General features: G+C 51.0%; 2 protein-coding genes across 11 annotated transcripts in view; one reads left to right on the top strand and one right to left on the bottom strand.

The window, feature by feature from the left end:
• Positions 1 to 5857, top strand: part of HNRNPM (heterogeneous nuclear ribonucleoprotein M) — a 58380-nt gene extending 52523 nt beyond the window's left edge. For 8 of the 9 annotated variants that reach the window (XM_014543267.1, XM_014543268.1, XM_014543269.1 and 5 more), the window contains 3 exons: positions 2028 to 2812; positions 3491 to 3542; positions 5431 to 5857. In XM_014543267.1, the coding sequence (XP_014398753.1) occupies positions 2028 to 2812; positions 3491 to 3542; positions 5431 to 5594 (1001 nt within the window). In that variant the 3' untranslated portion in view covers positions 5595 to 5857. Of the gene's footprint in view, positions 1 to 1274; positions 1367 to 2027; positions 2813 to 3490; positions 3543 to 5430 lie in introns of all 9 variants that reach the window. The other variant, XR_001362962.1, reaches the window with a different exon arrangement.
• Positions 5858 to 7123: 1266 nt separating this feature from the next.
• PRAM1 (PML-RARA regulated adaptor molecule 1) lies at positions 7124 to 14367 on the bottom strand. Of its 2 annotated transcripts, XM_014543276.1 has the most exons (11): positions 13848 to 14367; positions 11826 to 12170; positions 10904 to 11681; positions 10752 to 10818; positions 10602 to 10675; positions 8143 to 8200; positions 7936 to 8044; positions 7663 to 7825; positions 7546 to 7579; positions 7421 to 7455; positions 7124 to 7296 (listed from the first exon to the last, which is right to left on the bottom strand). In XM_014543276.1, the coding sequence occupies exons 1-11, from the start codon at positions 14064 to 14066 to the stop codon at positions 7259 to 7261; spliced, it is 1920 nt and encodes a 639-aa protein (XP_014398762.1). In that variant the 5' UTR covers positions 14067 to 14367; the 3' UTR covers positions 7124 to 7258. The 2 variants fall into 2 exon arrangements, with proteins under 2 accessions (XP_014398762.1, XP_005870777.1); XM_005870715.2 differs by having other exon boundaries at positions 10904 to 12170.
• Positions 14368 to 17087: the final 2720 nt, after the last annotated feature.

Here is a 17087-nt window from a genome sequence, read left to right on the forward strand (position 1 = left end):
TGTGTGACATTTGGCAAGTTACTGAACCTCTCTAATTTTTGTACTGTAAAATGTGGATACAATAGTACCTACTACCTCATAGGATTGTTTTGAAGAATAAATGAGTTAATACATGTAAAAGAGTATTTAAGTGCTATGTGAGCTGTGTTTGTCATTGTTATTATAATGTGCTTACATGCTTTGGGGGCTTTTTTGTTTTCAATACTATGAAATTATAAGTTCCTGAAAGTATTCTATCTGATTATAAAAATATGTCACCTAATACATAAAATTGCTTAATAAAATATATGCATGTACTCATAACAACTCTGAAAATTATGGAGAAAGTAAATATCTGAAATTTCACTGCCCAGTGATGAATGCTGTAAACATTTTGAAATATATCCTCCCAGTAATACACTTTTTAAAATGCGTACTTAAAACTAAATGTACTATTTTCAACCTGATTTGTCCTCATGGCTCTGAGTGTTTTGGCATTTCCTTGGTGACTCCACTTGCTAGCACTTTCTGTGGTGGGTTGATTCTAGAACTCATTTCTTCCCAGTTCTCTGCCGCTGTTGGTGGTGATGGTGGTGGAGCGGGGGAGATTGTCCTCATTTCTGATGCTCGTGGGCACGCAACCTCCCCTCTTGAAGTCTCTTGCCTTTTTTTATAGTTTCTGAGAAATTTCTACTCTGAAAGTCTAATATTCTTAAAATTGTGCATATATTTTGCCACTTGGTGTTTTGTTATTCACCCAAGGAAACAGGTATGGAGAAGGAGCATGACTCATGCCAGGTCACGATGTTGTTCAGTTAGGGAATCAGTTATAGAAACTGCTAACTTTTCTGTTCTTAACTTACATCTTGTACTGGGCTGCAGGCTCAATTGCCCATTTTCAGAGGCAGGTGGTGATAGTGGTGGTGGTGAAGCTTGAGTGAGAGGGCCCCACGAGCTCTGCTTGTGGTAAAGTAGAGGGCAGTGCCTTGGTGGTGGGAGTCAGTTCCTCCTTGTCCAGAGTTGCAAGTGTCACAGGGTCACTGTGCACTGCTAACATGTGTCCAGCTGAACTATGAGGTATGGATCCTAGACCTCTTTCAGAATCTACTCTGTGGTGCTATAGGATTCTTTTCCTCCAAAGCCAGCAAGGTTACACACAAGTTGGTTGGCGATTTCTCTGACAGAGTAGGGTTCCCTGGAAGTGGTTGTCTGTGTTCATTTGTACACAGCAGGACCTATGATGGTGTTGGTATTTGTTTTCTTTGCCTCTTCTTGCTTGTATGGCTATATTATAGCTTTTCTATGCTCTGGAGATGCTAAGGAAATGCAGCCAGATTGGCCACCAGCAGGGCCTCTTAAAGGGACAAGTTGGGAGAGGTTAAAGGTGGTGAGTGATTTTGAATTGTCACCATGTAATCCATTACACCGGGTGACCATCTGAGGGTGGGATTTCTGAGCCTCTCCTTGAGAGCATTTCTCAGTCTCTGGTGGTGGGAAAACTGCAGAGCTCTCAGGAATCGACAGCCATGTCTCAAAAAGATTGTCACAACTACTAGCACTTCCAAAGTAACATGGACAACATTGTCAATACTAATCTTCCAGGGTGGGTTTTTTCCTTTTAAAAAATTTTTTTAATGTAGATTTCAACCATGGCACAGAAGTAGGAAGAATGAAGTACTTATTCACTACCCAGCTTTAATAGTTGTCAACATTTGAGGGATATCTAAATGATAAATTATTGCGGGGCTTAGTTTTTGAATTGTGGGTGAGCTTGTGAAGTACCCAGCCCTCTGCACCCAGGTCACCCTGCTGACACAAGTCCTTGATATCTGCCTGTGTTTTGTGTCCCTCTTTCAGGTGGAGGTGGAGGCAGTGTCCCTGGGATCGAGAGGAAGAGATGGAGCGTGTCATGGGTGGAGGATTTGAAAGAGACTTTGCCAGAAACGAGATGGGAATGTATCGAAGCTTTGGAGAGCCCCTTGGCAGAGGAATGGAAATCCTAAGTAATGCACCCAAGAGAGGCGAGATCATTGCAAAGCAGGGAGGAGGTGGAGGTGGAGGCAGTGTCCCTGGGATCGAGAGGATGGGCCCCGGCATTGATCGCATTGGGGGTGCTGGCATGGAGCGCATGGGCACAGGCCTGGGCCATGGCATGGATCGTGTGGGCTCTGAAATTGAGCGTATGGGCCTGGTCATGGACCGCATGGGCTCTGGCATCGAGCGCATGGGCACACTGGGCCTCGACCACATGGCCTCCAGCATCAAGCGCATGGGCCAGACCATGGAGCGCATTGGATCTGGCGTGGAGCGCATGGGTGCCGGCATGGGCTTTGGCCTGGAGCGCATGGCCGCACCCATTGATCGTGTGGGCCAGACCATTGAGCGCATGGGCTCTGGTGTGGAGCGTATGGGCCCTGCCATTGAGCGCATGGGCCTGAGCATGGATCGCATGGTGCCCGCAGGCATGGGGGCTGGCCTGGAGCGTATAGGCCCTGTGATGGATCGCATGGCCACCGGCCTGGAGCGCATGGGCGCCAACAACCTGGAGCGCATGGGCCTGGAGCGAATGGGCGCCAACAGTCTTGAGCGCATGGGCCTGGAGCGCATGGGTGCCAACAGCCTGGAGCGCATGGGTCCCGCCATGGGCCCGGCCCTGGGCGCTGGCATTGAGCGCATGGGCCTGGCCATGGGTGGCGGTGGCAGTGCCAGCTTTGACCGTGCCATCGAGATGGAGCGTGGCAACTTGGGAGGAAGCTTCGCAGGTTCCTTCGGTGGAGCTGGAGGCCATGCTCCTGGGGTGGCCAGAAAGGCCTGCCAGATATTTGTGAGAAATGTAAGTGGATCACCTGGAACCTCTCAATTTGTAGGCACAAAGGAAGGGGAGACAGGAAGTCAGCAAGACCGAATGGTGGCCAGTAAGTCAGAGGTTATGTTCTCTTCAGAAAGGGAGCTCAGTAGCATCGAGGCCACCTTGTCACTGTTCCCAAGTTTGGTGCTGGTAGGATGAGGAGGGAATGTGACAGCTTACAATACTTTCCAGCAAGAATAGTGGGTTCTGTGAACACACTGGGCTTCCCTGAGTATTAGATGGAACAGTGAGATGAAGAACTGTAGTTTTCTGATCTCTTGGCTTGAAGAGTCACTAAACCTTGGCCTGACAGTACAGAGGAAAAAATGGTTGGTTGTGAATTATCTGTACCAAATTGACTGCCTTTAGCTACTATTCAGTGGTTCTGTGGCCTGAACCACAGGCAGCTGTGCATTCTGCTCTCTGAATGATGTCCCCATGGACAGAAAAAGCTACAATGGAGTAAACTTGGTTTGCTAGTTTAAAACCTCATTCCAGACCAATTTGTTTTCTGTTGATTGTCTCAGTTGGGAGGTCAGCCAATTTCTCTGTGTAATAGGAAATCCTTTAAGTCACCCTCAGAGATAATGGGAATGTTTATACATTAGGATTTGGTTGAATCACTCATCAGTCTGTTCTTCCCCCCCTACTTCTCCCCCCCAGCTCCCATTTGATTTTACATGGAAAATGCTAAAGGACAAATTCAACGAATGTGGTAAGTGTTTGAGAAATGCTTTCTAGATGCTTCCATATGTTGTGGCTTCAGAAATCGTAGCTTGTTGATGATGCATTTAAGTTATGCAATGAACCTTCCATCCTAGTTTTAAAAGCCACTTTATTTACTCTAGAGGGCTGATGGGACTTGCCATTTTTCTGCCTATGCAAATATTCAAGCAGGTTGAGTTTCCTTGTATGTGTCAGACACTTTTCCCCTGTATTTTCATATTACCCTTAATCTTTTTTTTCCCTTTTACGGTTTTTGAAAGGAGATAGCATGGTCCCTGTTTTACAGATGATCAGGCAAAGTCACATTCTCAAGCTCATATGGCTTCTAAGAACAGACCTAAATAAAATGAATACATTTGAGACAAGGTCTCTTTCTACCATAGAACCTACTTGAGTTGTGCTTCAAAGAGCACTTGCCCAGCAGGTCCTGTGAGTGTGGTAATGCCAGGCTCTGGGTATGCAGTAGCTTATATGTGAGTGAAGCTGAAGGTCTGTGATTGTAGTTTTCTGGCACACCAGGCAACCATTCTGGTAGGCTCACTTTTTGGCTGAAAGTAAGTTAAGTTGTCTCTGAGTGACCCCCACCCCCCACCCTACCTGTCCCTCACCCCCACCACTTCTGTTCGTGTGTGTGTGTTTTATTTTTTAATCCTCACCTGAGGTTATGTTGAGAGAGAAACATCTATCGGTTGCCTCCCATATATGTGCCCTGACCAAGAATTAAACCCGCCACCTTTTGGGTGTATGGGATGATGCTTCAACAAACGAGCCATTTGGTTGGGGCAACTTCTGTTCTTTTAACCATGTAAAATGGAGGCCTAGCCCTAAGCCAGAGTCTAGGTGGCTTGCTAGATCAAAGCTTCCTCAGTGTTCTCATTTCCTGTTTCAGTAGTGGCTCATATTTCACCATGATGCTGCTCTCCTTGTTCTTCTCTGGGGTTAGCTGTTGAGCCATAGCCTTCCTTCTTGCCCTCTGTCTCTACTCTTCAGCTTCCACATTGTAGTAGATGTTCTGAAAAGTCAGATTGGATCATGCAATTCCCCCTGGCCTCATATCTGGAAGTGACCCTGGGCTGACAAGAGAAAAGTTCACTCTCACAAGCCCCTGTACAGCTTGGTTCCTTCCTCTTTCATCTCCTCTCCCTCCTGTCTCTGAATCCTGAGTTACGAGTGCTGTTCTCCAGAAGTGCTCTGTTGAGAGCTGTTATCAGCAAGTCCTCTGGTGAACTTAAACTCTGTTTCAGAACTTTCCCAGGAGAAGCCCTCCAGGATGTTGACCCTTTCTCAGTTGTGGTCTCCTAGCACTGGCTACACTATCATGTCCTTGGCAGTCTCTGAAGTAGAACCCTGTGTTTCTATGGCTTTTCTCCTGTGCACTTGTTTTCACAGTGCTTGACACATACCTGGATGCTTAATCAGTGCTTGAATGAATGAATATGTGAAAACTGCTAATTATTACACAGCTTATATTTGGATAGTGCAAAAGTATCCATCATATTGGTGATGGCTTTGTAAATGTGGTGATTTAGTGTAGTGAAAAACGAAGACTCTGTAAAATTTGCTTATAAATTTGGCTTCACGGCCTCCCCTTTTTTGGCTAACTCTTCAGAGTATAAAGACCTGCATTTGAAGCTGTCGTGGAGCTGGTCAGGTTTTTTCCTGTTGGCAGAAGAATGGGAATTGGGCTGAGGGCTATAGTAGTTGGGTCCCAGCCACTGTGTTCTGGGCATTCATGCACCAGGGGTGGGGAGTATACTCTCCCTTTTGACTCAGACCACCGAAATTCACAGGTGATTTGGACTGAGTGGAGCCCACACTGAGGCTGAGATCTGGTTTGCCTGATGAGTTGTGGTGTTTTTTTCCCTCCCTGTGCCCAGGCCACGTGCTGTATGCGGACATCAAGATGGAGAATGGGAAGTCCAAGGGGTGCGGTGTGGTTAAGTTTGAATCTCCAGAGGTGGCTGAGAGAGCCTGCCGGATGATGAATGGGATGAAGCTGAGTGGCCGAGAGATTGATGTTCGAATCGATAGAAATGCTTAAGCAGTTGCCTTTTTTAAACATTGATACCAGACCTCTAAATTTGTATTTTTTCTTGTTAACCATTTTAATTTGTTGGCTGGATGTATAAAGATGTTTAAAAAATTCAGTTGCTTTTTGGGGTAATTTGAATTACTTTTTTAATGACTGGGGTTCCATTTGACTGTTTGCATTGAGATTGCAATGTGCGCAATTTTTTTTGTAGTTGTGGCATCTTGTTGACATCAAATATGACTTTGATAATAAATACCAGTTCCTGAAATCTGCTTGCTTTTGTGTGTGTGTGTTGTGGGGCCACCACCCGATATTTGGGGAGCAGGAACCACTCAGTCTCCTTTCTACCTTTGGAGCTCTGAACACCAGGAGTCTCCTCCCCATTCTTGCTTGTCTGTGAACTCTGCCCCTTTAGGAACTAACTATGGAAACTTTATCCTGAGTGGACTTTAAATCCCTTGTGTTGGTAATGGAGACTTGGCTGTTAACTGACCTGTCTCCCTTCTGTGCAGTTTCTTGAAGGGGTACAGGCACTACATTGGGTTCATTTCCAGTTCAGCTTTTGTCTTAGTCTGCTTTGGCTGCTATAACAAAAATACCATAAGCTGGGTGGTTTATAAACAACAAATTGATTTCTCACAATCTGGAGGCTCAGAAGTCCAAGATTAAAATGCCAGCAGTCTCAGTGTCTGGTGAGAGAACCAGATCCTGGTTCATAGTGCCTTCTGTTACCTCACATGGTAGAAAGGACAAAAGAGCTTTCTTGGGGATAGTAGAGCTAATTGCCTCTCAAATTGGGCATTAGGATTTGGAGAGGGGGAGTGGGGACCAAATATTCAGTTCATAATAGCTTTCTTTACTAAAACACTAAGCAGGGTGTGAGTTTCTGAGCATGTTTAGTCCCATAGAGGTTCAGGCTGAACTTAATACCTGGGCTGTATCAGAACTGGGTCCCCCTGCCCTAGCTGGTTTGGCTCAGTAGATAGGGTGTCGGCCTGCAGACTGAAGGGTCCCAGATTTGATTCCAGCCAAGGGCACATGCCTGGGTTGCGGGCTCGATCTCTAGTGTGGGACCTGCAGGAGGCAGCCGATCCATGATTCTCTCTCATTGATGTTTCCATCTCTCTCTCCCTCTCCTTTCCTCTCATGAATTCAATAAAAATATATTAAAACAAAAACAAAACTGGGCTACCACCGCCAAAATGTGACCTCGTACATGGGTCCACTTGGGCTAGACAGCTGCTTGCAGCCTGTAAGGAGCAGCAGTTGCCGCTTGTCCTGTCTGCATGTGGAGGGGCAGTGTTGGATGTGTCCTGCCTGACTCCCTCTCAATCATGATTGGCAGCTGACAGGGCTCTGTCACAGGAATTCAAACCTTGAAGTCTATCAGGTTACTAGTTTCCTTGCCACCTTCTCCCCACCACACTTTTCTCCTGAGAACGTGAAGGAGGGGGTCGGCCTCAAAGACCCCTGAGTGTTTGATCATGTCTCTATACTGTGTGCCTGTCAGGTGGGAAAGAAAAAACAAGAAGCAGTCATCACTTTAAAGAAAGGCTTTATGTGGTCCATGTACATGGTCAGGTGTGAACCTTGGCAGTTCTGTGGCCTCTAAGCTGGGATCCAGGATTCCTGGGTTAGTGGGTGGTTGTCCTGGGTCCCCACACCTGCAGGCTTTATTGTCCTCGGGGAAATGGTTGGCTTTCTAGAGGGTCTACAGAGGAGGAAGGGTGACTTCCAGTGACGACTCATAAGTATCTCCTGGGGAAGTAGGGTGGGGGCTTACCCCTTCCTAAGATGCTGTGGTCCCCGCCAACCCGACCAGAACATCTACATACCCCAGAAGCCAACGTCATCATACACCTCCGTTTCCCTGGTGGAGAGTACAGTTGGGTTAGCAGAGACAGAAGTTACCCCTGGGCCCATCAACACCCACCCCACCCCCAATCACAGCAGCACTCACAAGGGCAGCAGTGCAGTTCTGGGCACATAGCCATCTGCAGAAAGAGCAGGGATGGGTGAATTCTTGGTCTGGCAGTGTAGGGCCCATCTCCCCAGTCTGCCAGCCCAGCTTACTCACACTTGCCCTTGGTGTCCCGGCACAGCATCTCCTCCTTGTTGGTGAACTCAATCACCTCCAGGATCTCCCCACGTCGGATCCCCAGGTGCTTCCCACCCCCACGCCGTGTCTTGGCATTGGGGTCAATCATCATCTTTGTCTGAATCACGATCTCCCCCTCAAACTGGGGAGGGGCATGTTAGAGCTTTGGCTGTGCTGACCCCCCCCCTCCCCCAACCCCAGGGGCCTTGGGCAACTGGACTGACCCCAGCCCTCCCAGGGCTCTTGCCACACCTTGAACTTCTTCCGGAACTCCCTCTCAGCTTTCTCCGCCTTCCGGATTTTCTTCAGGGCCTTAGGGTCCACAGGCAACAACTGCTGTGGCTGAGGTACCTTTTCTTTCCTGGGTCACTCAAGGAATTTGGTGCTTATGAGCACCTCAGGGGTCCCCTTCCACAGCTATCCCAGAGCTCGGCCCCTCCCTGCTTTGCCCTGTGGTACCTGAGCTCAGGGTCTTGTGGTGGCTTCCTGGGGGGTTGCTGGATAGATGGCACTTCATCTGGGGGCAGTCAGAACACCATATTAGGACAGGGACCATCAGCTTGGCCTCTCTTGACCCTGGTTGCTTGATCTTGAGTGAGCCTTCCCTCTGTCAGCTTTCAAGACATTCCCCCTTATTCATGTCCTTTCCAACTTGCTGATGAGGAAACAAAGGCTCTGGGAGGTAAAGTAACTGCCTAAGTTCACCCAGATGGTAAGTGGTAAAGAGACAGGATTTATAAGCTTCTGAGGCCATTTCATGTCTGGTGCCTAGAGCAGATTGGGTTGTGGGAATTAGGAAATTTAGGTTAAAAATGAGGCAAAAGCATTCCCTGGAGGCAAATTAAGCCTCTAAGAAGGGGCCAAAGGAGTGTGGTTCTTGGACTGGCCTGGCTAATGATGAGACTAGTCCAGTGGTCAGCAAACTCATTAGTCAACAGAGCCAAATATCAACAGTACAACGATTGAAATTTCTTTTGAGAGCCAAATTTTTTAAACTTAAACTATATAGGTAGGTACATTGTTATTAACTTAATTAGGGTACTCCTAAGGCTTAGGAAGAGACTGCGTATCCCGCGGCCTGCCTACACCGCGTCTCCCATCGCCGGACCGACACCCCCCACTTCTTCTAACGCCACTTCTTCAAAATAGACTCGCCCAGGCTGAAAACCGACTTCTGTGCATGGGCCACGAAGTTACAATCGCTCTGTACGTGCGCGCCCGCACGTGGTATTTTGTGGAAGAGCCACACTCAAGGGGCCAAAGAGCCGCATGTGGCTCGCGAGCCGCGGTTTGCCGACCACTGGACTAGACTATGAAGGGTCTCCCAGGGTGGGGCAGACTTCCTGGCAAGTGACCAGCCTTCCCGGTAGGAGGCTGTTGGTCATGGAATTGGCTTACAGAGAGAGCCTCATGAACAGGAGAATGAAGGCTCAAGCAGCGCACTGAGAGGGTATTTGCTTGGTGGTCTTGCCCCTTCAGGCATTGAGCTTGCCTCCAGCCTCCGCCTGATGCTCAGTTGATGGTGCCATCCCACCCAAAATACCCCCTCCAGCTGCTCCTATTTCTTCCAGAGGCTGCCCAGACCAGGAATGGTCACCCAATGGGTGCAGTCTACAAACCCATTGTAGCAGTAGAGTACACCACTGAACACTGGGGTGTGGGATGGACCTGGTGTACCTGTGACCCAAGCTTGGCAATGTGACCCCAAGCAGGCCCTATGGGGAAAGGCTGGCTCCTGTTTAGATCCTGGGGAAAAGGTGGGCCTGACCTTCAGCTGTGTGAAGATGTGGAGCAGCTATTGCTCTGGGTGGTTGGAGTTGGGGAAGAGGAAGGTGTGGGCCATGCCTGCAAGGCTGCTGGAAGTGGAGTGGCCACAGGCATTCCCTTTCCATGTCCATGTCCCCAACAGTGACCCCTCAGAGCCTAGCCACAGAGCCACATTTACAGCAGAAGCAGGAGGGGCCCTATCAGAAAGCTCTACTAACTGCTAACAGAGGGCTTTTGTAAGCAGCCCCTGGAGAAAGCTCAGAAGTAGCCACAGAAGCAGCAGATCTGGGTGGGAGGTACTAATGGGGAGGGAGAGGTAGCATCCTAAAGACACCCCTGATGGAAGGTTCCCCCACCGGAGGCAAGGCCTTCCAAAGCCAGGGCAGGGAAGCAGTCTGGAAGCAGGGGACCTGAACTTGTGTGTACTGGCTGGGTAAGCGCAACAAGATACTTCTCAGATCCTCAAGCTTCCACATGTGTAAAGTGGGCATGGCATTGCCTTGGGTAGGGGTCTGTGCAGATTCAGTGACACACATGTAAAGTGCTTATGTGGAAGCACTTTTTGTTTTCATTCAGCGTTGGTGAAGGCATTAAACCTGGTGCTGGGCCGGAGGTGTGGGCCTGCTAGGCTAGCATCCTCTCCAGGAGCAGACTTGGAAGAAGGGAGAGAGAAGGGGCCTTTGGAACCCAGAGCACTCGGAGAGAGGTGTCAGGGATATACCCTGTGTCCAGGCCCAAGTCCTCAGGCACCTCCAACACAATAGATCTATGAGGGACCTTGACACCTTTCTTTTACCCGATTCAGGGAAGGCTTCACTCTACAACTAGGCCCAAGGCAAGCTCCCTCTCTCCCTCTCGCTCCTGTGTAATACACCGCCAAGTCCTCTTGCCGCTTTTTACCCGACTCTTCCACTTTCATCTGGGCCACCCCTCTGCCCTGGCTACATCATGTTCACTGGCTCTTGGCCTCTATGCTGCCCTTCACTATGCTGTGCTGCCCATCAGGAACTGGTGTGACCTTTCTGAAAGGCCCCTACTCCTCCCTGCTTTCTCCCCTGCATTGTCAGGGAACAGAATGGCAGAAAATGCCCTTGCAGCAGATAGGTCCCAGGTGCCCAGGCTGGCTGTGTCCAGCCCCGCTGCCAACAAACCTTTGCTCTTGGTGCTGGGGCTGGAGTCTGTCAGGTCCACATCATCGTACAGCTCGTAGATCTCCTCTTGGTCCCTGCAGGGGTACCTGAGATAAGGGCCTCTTTCAGGCCCATGACTGGCACCTGTGTCCCCTTATTCTCCACACTCACTTCAGGATAGCCTTAGGCTGTCTGGCCTGGAAGTGGATTCCAGCAGAAGAGCAGGTCTTCTGTAGAGCTGTGGAAAGAGGAGAGCAGGAAGGAGGCAGGCATGGCCAGGGAGCCTCTGCCCCCCTCCTTTCAGCCTGGGGTGCCCGACTCACTTGTGATTGCTGCTGAGGGTCTCTGAAAGCTCTGGACATCCTTGAGGCCCGGGGGCAGCGGGGGTTTGGCTGGCGGAGGTCCCAGGCTGCTGACTGGAGGCAGAGGCCTCTGCCGTGGTGGGTGGCCGGGTTTGAGGCCCAGCCTTGACCCTCCACCATGAGTGAGAACTCCTGACTTCTTTTGCCTCGCTCCAAACCCTGGGCTGAGTGGGAATCTGGGGCTGGAGCCCGCAACAGCCATGGGCAGGGAGCTCTCCGAAACAGAGCCAGGCAGTGGGGGCTTTCTAGAGGGATCCCCAAAGAACTCTGCCTGCCGGGGCTTCTTGGGCAGAGCATTTGTTTCAGGCTGTGAAAACTTGCGGGGGGTCCCCTGGCCCTCCGATTGTGGAAACTTCCTGCGGTATAAGCTGACCTCAGGCTCTGAGGATGTCCTGGGGAGGCTGCTCAGCTTGGGCTTTGGGGGCTTAGAAAGTGCTTTGAATTCAGACTGCTGTGGCCTCTTGGGAAACACACAGACTTCGGGCTCTGAGGATGTCCTGGTGAGGTCACCAGACTCAAGCTGCAGGGCCTTCCTGGGGAGGTTACTCAGCTGAGGTGGTGGGGTCTTTTTTGGGAAGGCACTGAAGTCAGGCTGTGAAAAGTTGGGGTGGGGCTCACTGGGCTCAGGCTTCCAGGGGGGCATCTGAGGCTGCTGGGGCTTTCTGAACTCAAGGGGTGGGGGATTCTTTGGAAAGTTACTCAACTCGGGCTGTGAGGCCTTCAGGATAGCCTCATTGGACTCAGGCTGCCAGAACTTTCTGGGGAATGTACTGAACTTGGGTTCTGTGGGAGGCCTGATGGGGTTGCTCAGGTCAGGCTGCTGGGGCTTCTGGGCAAGTGCACTGGGCTCCAGCTGTAAGGCCTTCTGAGGGGCCTCACTGACCTCAGGCTGCAGGGGCTTCCTGGGGAGCACAGTGGCCTCGAGCTCTGGGAACTTCTTGTGGAGTTCACTGAACTCAGATTTGGAGGGCTTCTTGGGCAGATGAGTGAACTTGGGCTGTGGGGGCTTCCTGGGCACTGCAATGAACTCGGGCTGTGGGGGCTTCCTAGGCAGATCAGTGAACTCAGGCGGTGAGGGCTTCTTAGAGTGCTCACTGGGCTCAGGCTGTGGAAACTTCTTGAGGAGTTTCTTGAACTCAGGCTTTGGAGACTTGAGGGGGAGTTCACTGGTCTCAGGCTGAGAGGCCTGGAATTTTGCTTGGAGGCTCCGGAAGTCCTGATGGCTCCCCTAGGGGACACAGTCAGTCAGTCAGGGACTGGTACACACAGGAGTTGTGTAAAGACCAACATGGAGAAACGTGGACATGGTCACAGACACACACCACCCCTTCCTTGTTCTTTTACCCCCATGTCTCCAGTTCCTTCTGTTTTAATTGCAAATTACATCCGGAATCCAACCACTTCTCACTGTCTGCAGCACTGTTACCCATTAGATCAGCGGTTCTCAACCTGTGGGTCACGACCCCTTTGGAGGTCGAACGACCCTTTCACAGGGGTCGCCTAAGACCATCCTGCATATCAGATTATTTACATTATGATTCATAACAGTAGCAAAATTACAGTTATGAAGTAGCAACGAAAATAATTTTATGGTTGGGTCACAACATAAGGAACTGTGTTTAAAGGGCCAGAGGGTTGAGAACCACTGCATTAGATGCACCTTCCCATTGCCTCCTCCCTGGACTCCTGCCCACCCTCCATCTCTGATTAGTATCCCCACAGCAGCCAGAGGGAACCTGTTAACCCTGAGTCTCCAACCTGCATGATTTTTCTTTTAGTACCTGACGCCATGTATCATATTTATGTCACTTAGGTTTATTTTTTCCTTTTTCTTTTGTTTTTTGTACTTATATTCTTTTTTAAATGCAGTGACTTGGCTAATTTCATTGCTGTCTTCCCAGTGCCTGGCACACAGTAGCTGCTCAGTAAATATTTGTTGAAATAAAGAACATAGAGGCCACAAAGTCTGGCATATACTCAGTCACATCCAGTCTGATAGTCACAGACTCACATAGATGGATGCAGAGATACTTGGGAACCTGGAGGCAAATGTGGTGCAGGGTTTCTCACAGTCCCAGATCCCATAGTGATGGTCGGGACACTCAGTCAATAATGCCTTGAGAAATGGTAGGCAGAACCCCCCACCCCACCCCCCAAGCACGGTCAGGCACTGTGTCATCCATGGCACACACAGTCTGTCCTAGGTATAGTGCTGATCATCCATACCATTGGTTATACACAGACAGATGCACAAACTAGACCAGGCCTGCTCTAATGACAAGTCCCACAAAGGTGGCCCTGCCACAGGCTCCCCGAAACCTGGAATCACCTGGGGTCAAGAAGATTGGGGGAAGGAAGGGAAGGTCAGAAAAGCATGGCCTCTCCACCTGGTTATGCTTCACTTTCCTATTCAGAGAATGTGAGAAAAGGCCACTACTCTGGCTTGAAAGGCCTCTGCGAAAGGCCCCTACCTGGTGAGTTGGAGCAAGGGCTCCCAGGTGACCCACAGGGCCAGGTCACGCCTTGGGTGACTGATTGGGTGGGGGCAAGCAGCGGGTGCCTGACCCACTTTGTCACCCACTGGAAACGCCTGTGCTTACCCTGGGTGTGCTCACCCTACCTCTCCATTCCCAGGTTGCTGTTCCTGCTGACCGGAGGGGAAGGGAGTTGTCTGAGCAGTCCCACTAGTCCCCCTATAATTGTAGTCACAGCCTGGGCCCCTTGGAGCTTGGACTGTGTGTCCTGGCTGCTTCACATCTCTGGGCCTTTGTGTTGGTCATTCCTGTTTCCCAAGTGGCTTTTCTCTGCCACTGTATTCTTGGAATATGCCCCCCAATTCTCACCTGTGGCACCCCTTGCCTCCAACCAGTGGGGGGGCTCTCCCAGGGCTTGGGGACTCACTTACCATGGCGGCAGGCAGGTGATGGGTTACGGTGAGAGTGGGAACTGAACTGGGCCTGTGGCTTTCAGGAAGTGACTGTGGCTTCTGCTCCACAGGCCCCATGGGTGGAGAGGGCAGAGGAGGAAGGAAAGGAGGCGGGGACAGCCCGGGCTTGTCTCCAGATCCTTCCTGTCCAGCACGTCTTGAGTTCCTGACCTGCCTGCTACTGTCTCTGCATTTCATGCATTGGGGGTCAGCTCATTCACAACACAGTCACCAGTTTCTTGGCTCTCTCTGTGCCTCTCCCCCTCAGTCCCACCACATGCCCTGCTAACCTCTGGGCTCCAGGGAGGACTTGGTGCTAGACCTCCTGCCAGCAGAGACAGGCGAAGGCCAATTTCAGACAGAGCCTCCATGGGAGGAGGAATTCTCAATGGAGAGGGGGCAGTCTGCTCTGGGCCGGAGACCAAGGAGTCCAGTGAGTGTGATGGGTGAGGCCTTTTTAAAAAATATATTCTTATTGATTTCAGAGAGGAAGGGAGAGAAAGAGATAGAAACATCAATGATCAGAGAGAATCATTGATCGGTTGCCTCCTGCATGCCCCCTACTGGGGATCGAGCCCACAACCCAGGCATGTGCCCTTGACAGGAATCAAACCCAGAACCCTTCAGTCCACAGGCCGACACTCTACCCACTGAGCCAAACCGGCTAGGGCAGGTGAAGCCTTTTTGCTCATTACCTCACCTGCCTTCCTCATGTTAACACTTCTCTGTGGTCCAATTACCTGTTTTGAGCAAGACTTCCCTGTTGCAGGGGCAAATAGTACATGGGCCATGGATGGCCCACTGAGATGGCAGATTTGAAGGTGAATAGGTGGGTAGTATCAAAGGTTTTGGCCCTGGGGAGGGGGTCCGAGGACACCCCAGGTTCCCAGTGGACTAAGGATGTGAAGAAAATCAAGACAGACAGCTTGGAGGCCAAGGAAGATGGGGTAAAGGTAGTGGGCAAGACCAGTGCAGTTAGGATGTGGGGCCCAGCCAGATAAGGTCCCCTGGAGGTCAGTTCATTGGGGGAGTGCAGAGCCCTGGTTCTGTTTGGCCATGCATTGGGGTTGTTTGAGGAATTTACAAAGAAAGACATAGAAGCACCCAGAAATTCTGACTTAATTGGTTTGGGTGTGGCCACACCTAGACACTTGCTGAGGGATTCTAATGTGCAGCTAATTGAGAAACACCGGTGCCCATCAGTCACCTGCCATCTGTCCCCATTATTAAAATGCAGGGTCTGCTTCCAGTCAGTGGTGAGGCCTCAGTATCCGCAACATCCCAGGTAATGCCCATGCTGCTAGTTTACAGATCACACCTGGCAGGTGATCCTATAAGTTTCCAAAAGGATCCAGAAAGATTTAGTTGAGACAGGGAAGGAGGCTCTTTCTGTCTTAAGGACTTGCATTCCCAGCAGGAGCCCTTCTTTTGCCTGCCCTGCCATGAAGGCCACAGGCAGCACATCTGGAAATGACTGCCTATTTGTATGTCTGCTTTAAGGGTACAGCCTGAGGATTCTGGAACTTGGCCTGTGAATCCGTGTCCCTGCACAGGGACATGCATTCTCAGTCACATTTCCAGATGTGGGTCCCCCTCTGAACAGGGGTCCCAGGAGACCAGGGATGATGAGATTTAGGTCCTCTCTGGGTCTCCAGGACCAGCCACCACCTCACAGGTTTGGTGAGAGGGAAAGGATGAAAGAAAGAACAGGGATGACTGGCTGAGAGCATATAAGGTAAGCTGAAGGATTTAATGAATGACAGCCAGTGATTCCCCAGGCTCTGGGAAGACTCCTGGGTGTGTGGACAGCCTCAGCACAGAATTCTAGAGGGTCCCTCCCTGGCTGAGCCTCTGGGGAGAGCCCACAGGCTCCTGGCACAGTCCCCAGAGGGCACATGACCCCCAGTCCTCTTTGTATGTTTGGCACCTTTCTGGAGGCACAAAGCCTTAAACGTGGACCTGCAGCTACAGTTGGAGCTGGGGAACCAAAAGCCAGAAGTGAGCCTGATCCAGCGTCTGCCTTGGGAAATGGGTGTTGGTGGGGGTTCATCAGGCAAGTGTGTGGAACACTGAGGGCCAGGGAGGTGAGCTGGGGTTCTGAGCGTGCGTGGGGAATTGAAGCTGGTGCACCCAGGCCCTGTGCAAGAGCCAGGAGCAGTGCACCTGCCTTCCCTAATGTGGGTGGGTGGTGGGGGTTGGGGGTTGGCAGCTGGTGCAGCCACTTAGAGGAATGAGCACGTGGGTGGTGGGTCCTGAGGCCACAAGAAGTCAGGAGCCCCAGACGGGGGGTGCTCAGCTCAGGTCAGGAACTTTACCTCCCCTTTCCCAGCTGAGGGGGTACCCACCAGCGACACCAGCAACGGAACTGGTGCTGGACAACTGCCAGGCGGTGGATGGACACTTGGAGTGGCTCAGCCTGTTCAACATGAACCTGCAGTCTCTGGCCCACCTGCCTACGTGGGGGCAGCTGTACAAGGCGAGTGCTGGCCTCCTCTCATTCTCCCTCAGACTGATACTCCTGGGTGCCGTCTGCTGGACATGGTTGGGCCTAAGAGGACAGCTTTCAGGCATCCTGGAGTTGAGGTGGGGTAGGGGGACCTTCTTTGGGGTCATAGGTTAGCCAGAAGGAGGGCAGGGGCTGCAGGAGCCTAGAAGGGACACTGGGAGCAGTGATAAATTTCAAGTGAGCAGACAAAAGATTGTATATAAGTTGGAAGGGGATGAGGGAGGAGGTATGTTTTGGAGTGGTCAGGGTAACCAGGCCAACTGCTGAACCAGCTCCTTAAGCCTCAGGGCAGAGTTCCCACTGCCTCCAAAGGGGCAGCAGGAGCTATGGGCCCTTAGTTCTCATGGGAGGGGTGGCTGCATCTATATGGGTGATGGAGTGGGTATGGTGGGTGTTGGGGGAACTGGACCAAGATATTGGCTCTTGGTCTCTCTGGAAAAGTCCTGACAGACTGGATTTGGGGATGGCTGAATGAGGGACTTGATGGGGAAGGAAAGCTAGGGGGGTTAGTACCCTGGGGTCCTGGGGAACCAGAATCACTAATTCCTGTCCCTGGAGATACAGGAAAGCCTGGGACTATGGGGCGCAGTTACGGTGTTTTGGCTAGGATCAAGCCTTGGACTAATGAAAGGACAGGGTCCTCTCATTGCCACGTGCAAGTCCCAGCTGGAGGGCAGGGCCCACCCAGCACAATTATAGCCAATGGCTGTGGT

This window comes from Myotis brandtii, unplaced genomic scaffold, assembly GCF_000412655.1.
Source record: "Myotis brandtii unplaced genomic scaffold, ASM41265v1 scaffold321, whole genome shotgun sequence".
NCBI lineage: Eukaryota > Metazoa > Chordata > Mammalia > Chiroptera > Vespertilionidae > Myotis > Myotis brandtii.

Coding starts and splice junctions, on each gene's coding strand:
- PRAM1 (XM_005870715.2), bottom strand. CDS start 14,066: ATGAAATGCAGAGACAGTAGCAGGCAGGTCAGGAACTCAAGACGTGCT. Junction 10,676..10,751: donor CAGCCTAAGGCTATCCTGAA/GTGAGTGTGGAG, acceptor GTACCCCTGCAG/GGACCAAGAGGAGATCTACG. Junction 8,201..10,601: donor CCCCAGCACCAAGAGCAAAG/GTTTGTTGGCAG, acceptor GACTGCCCCCAG/ATGAAGTGCCATCTATCCAG.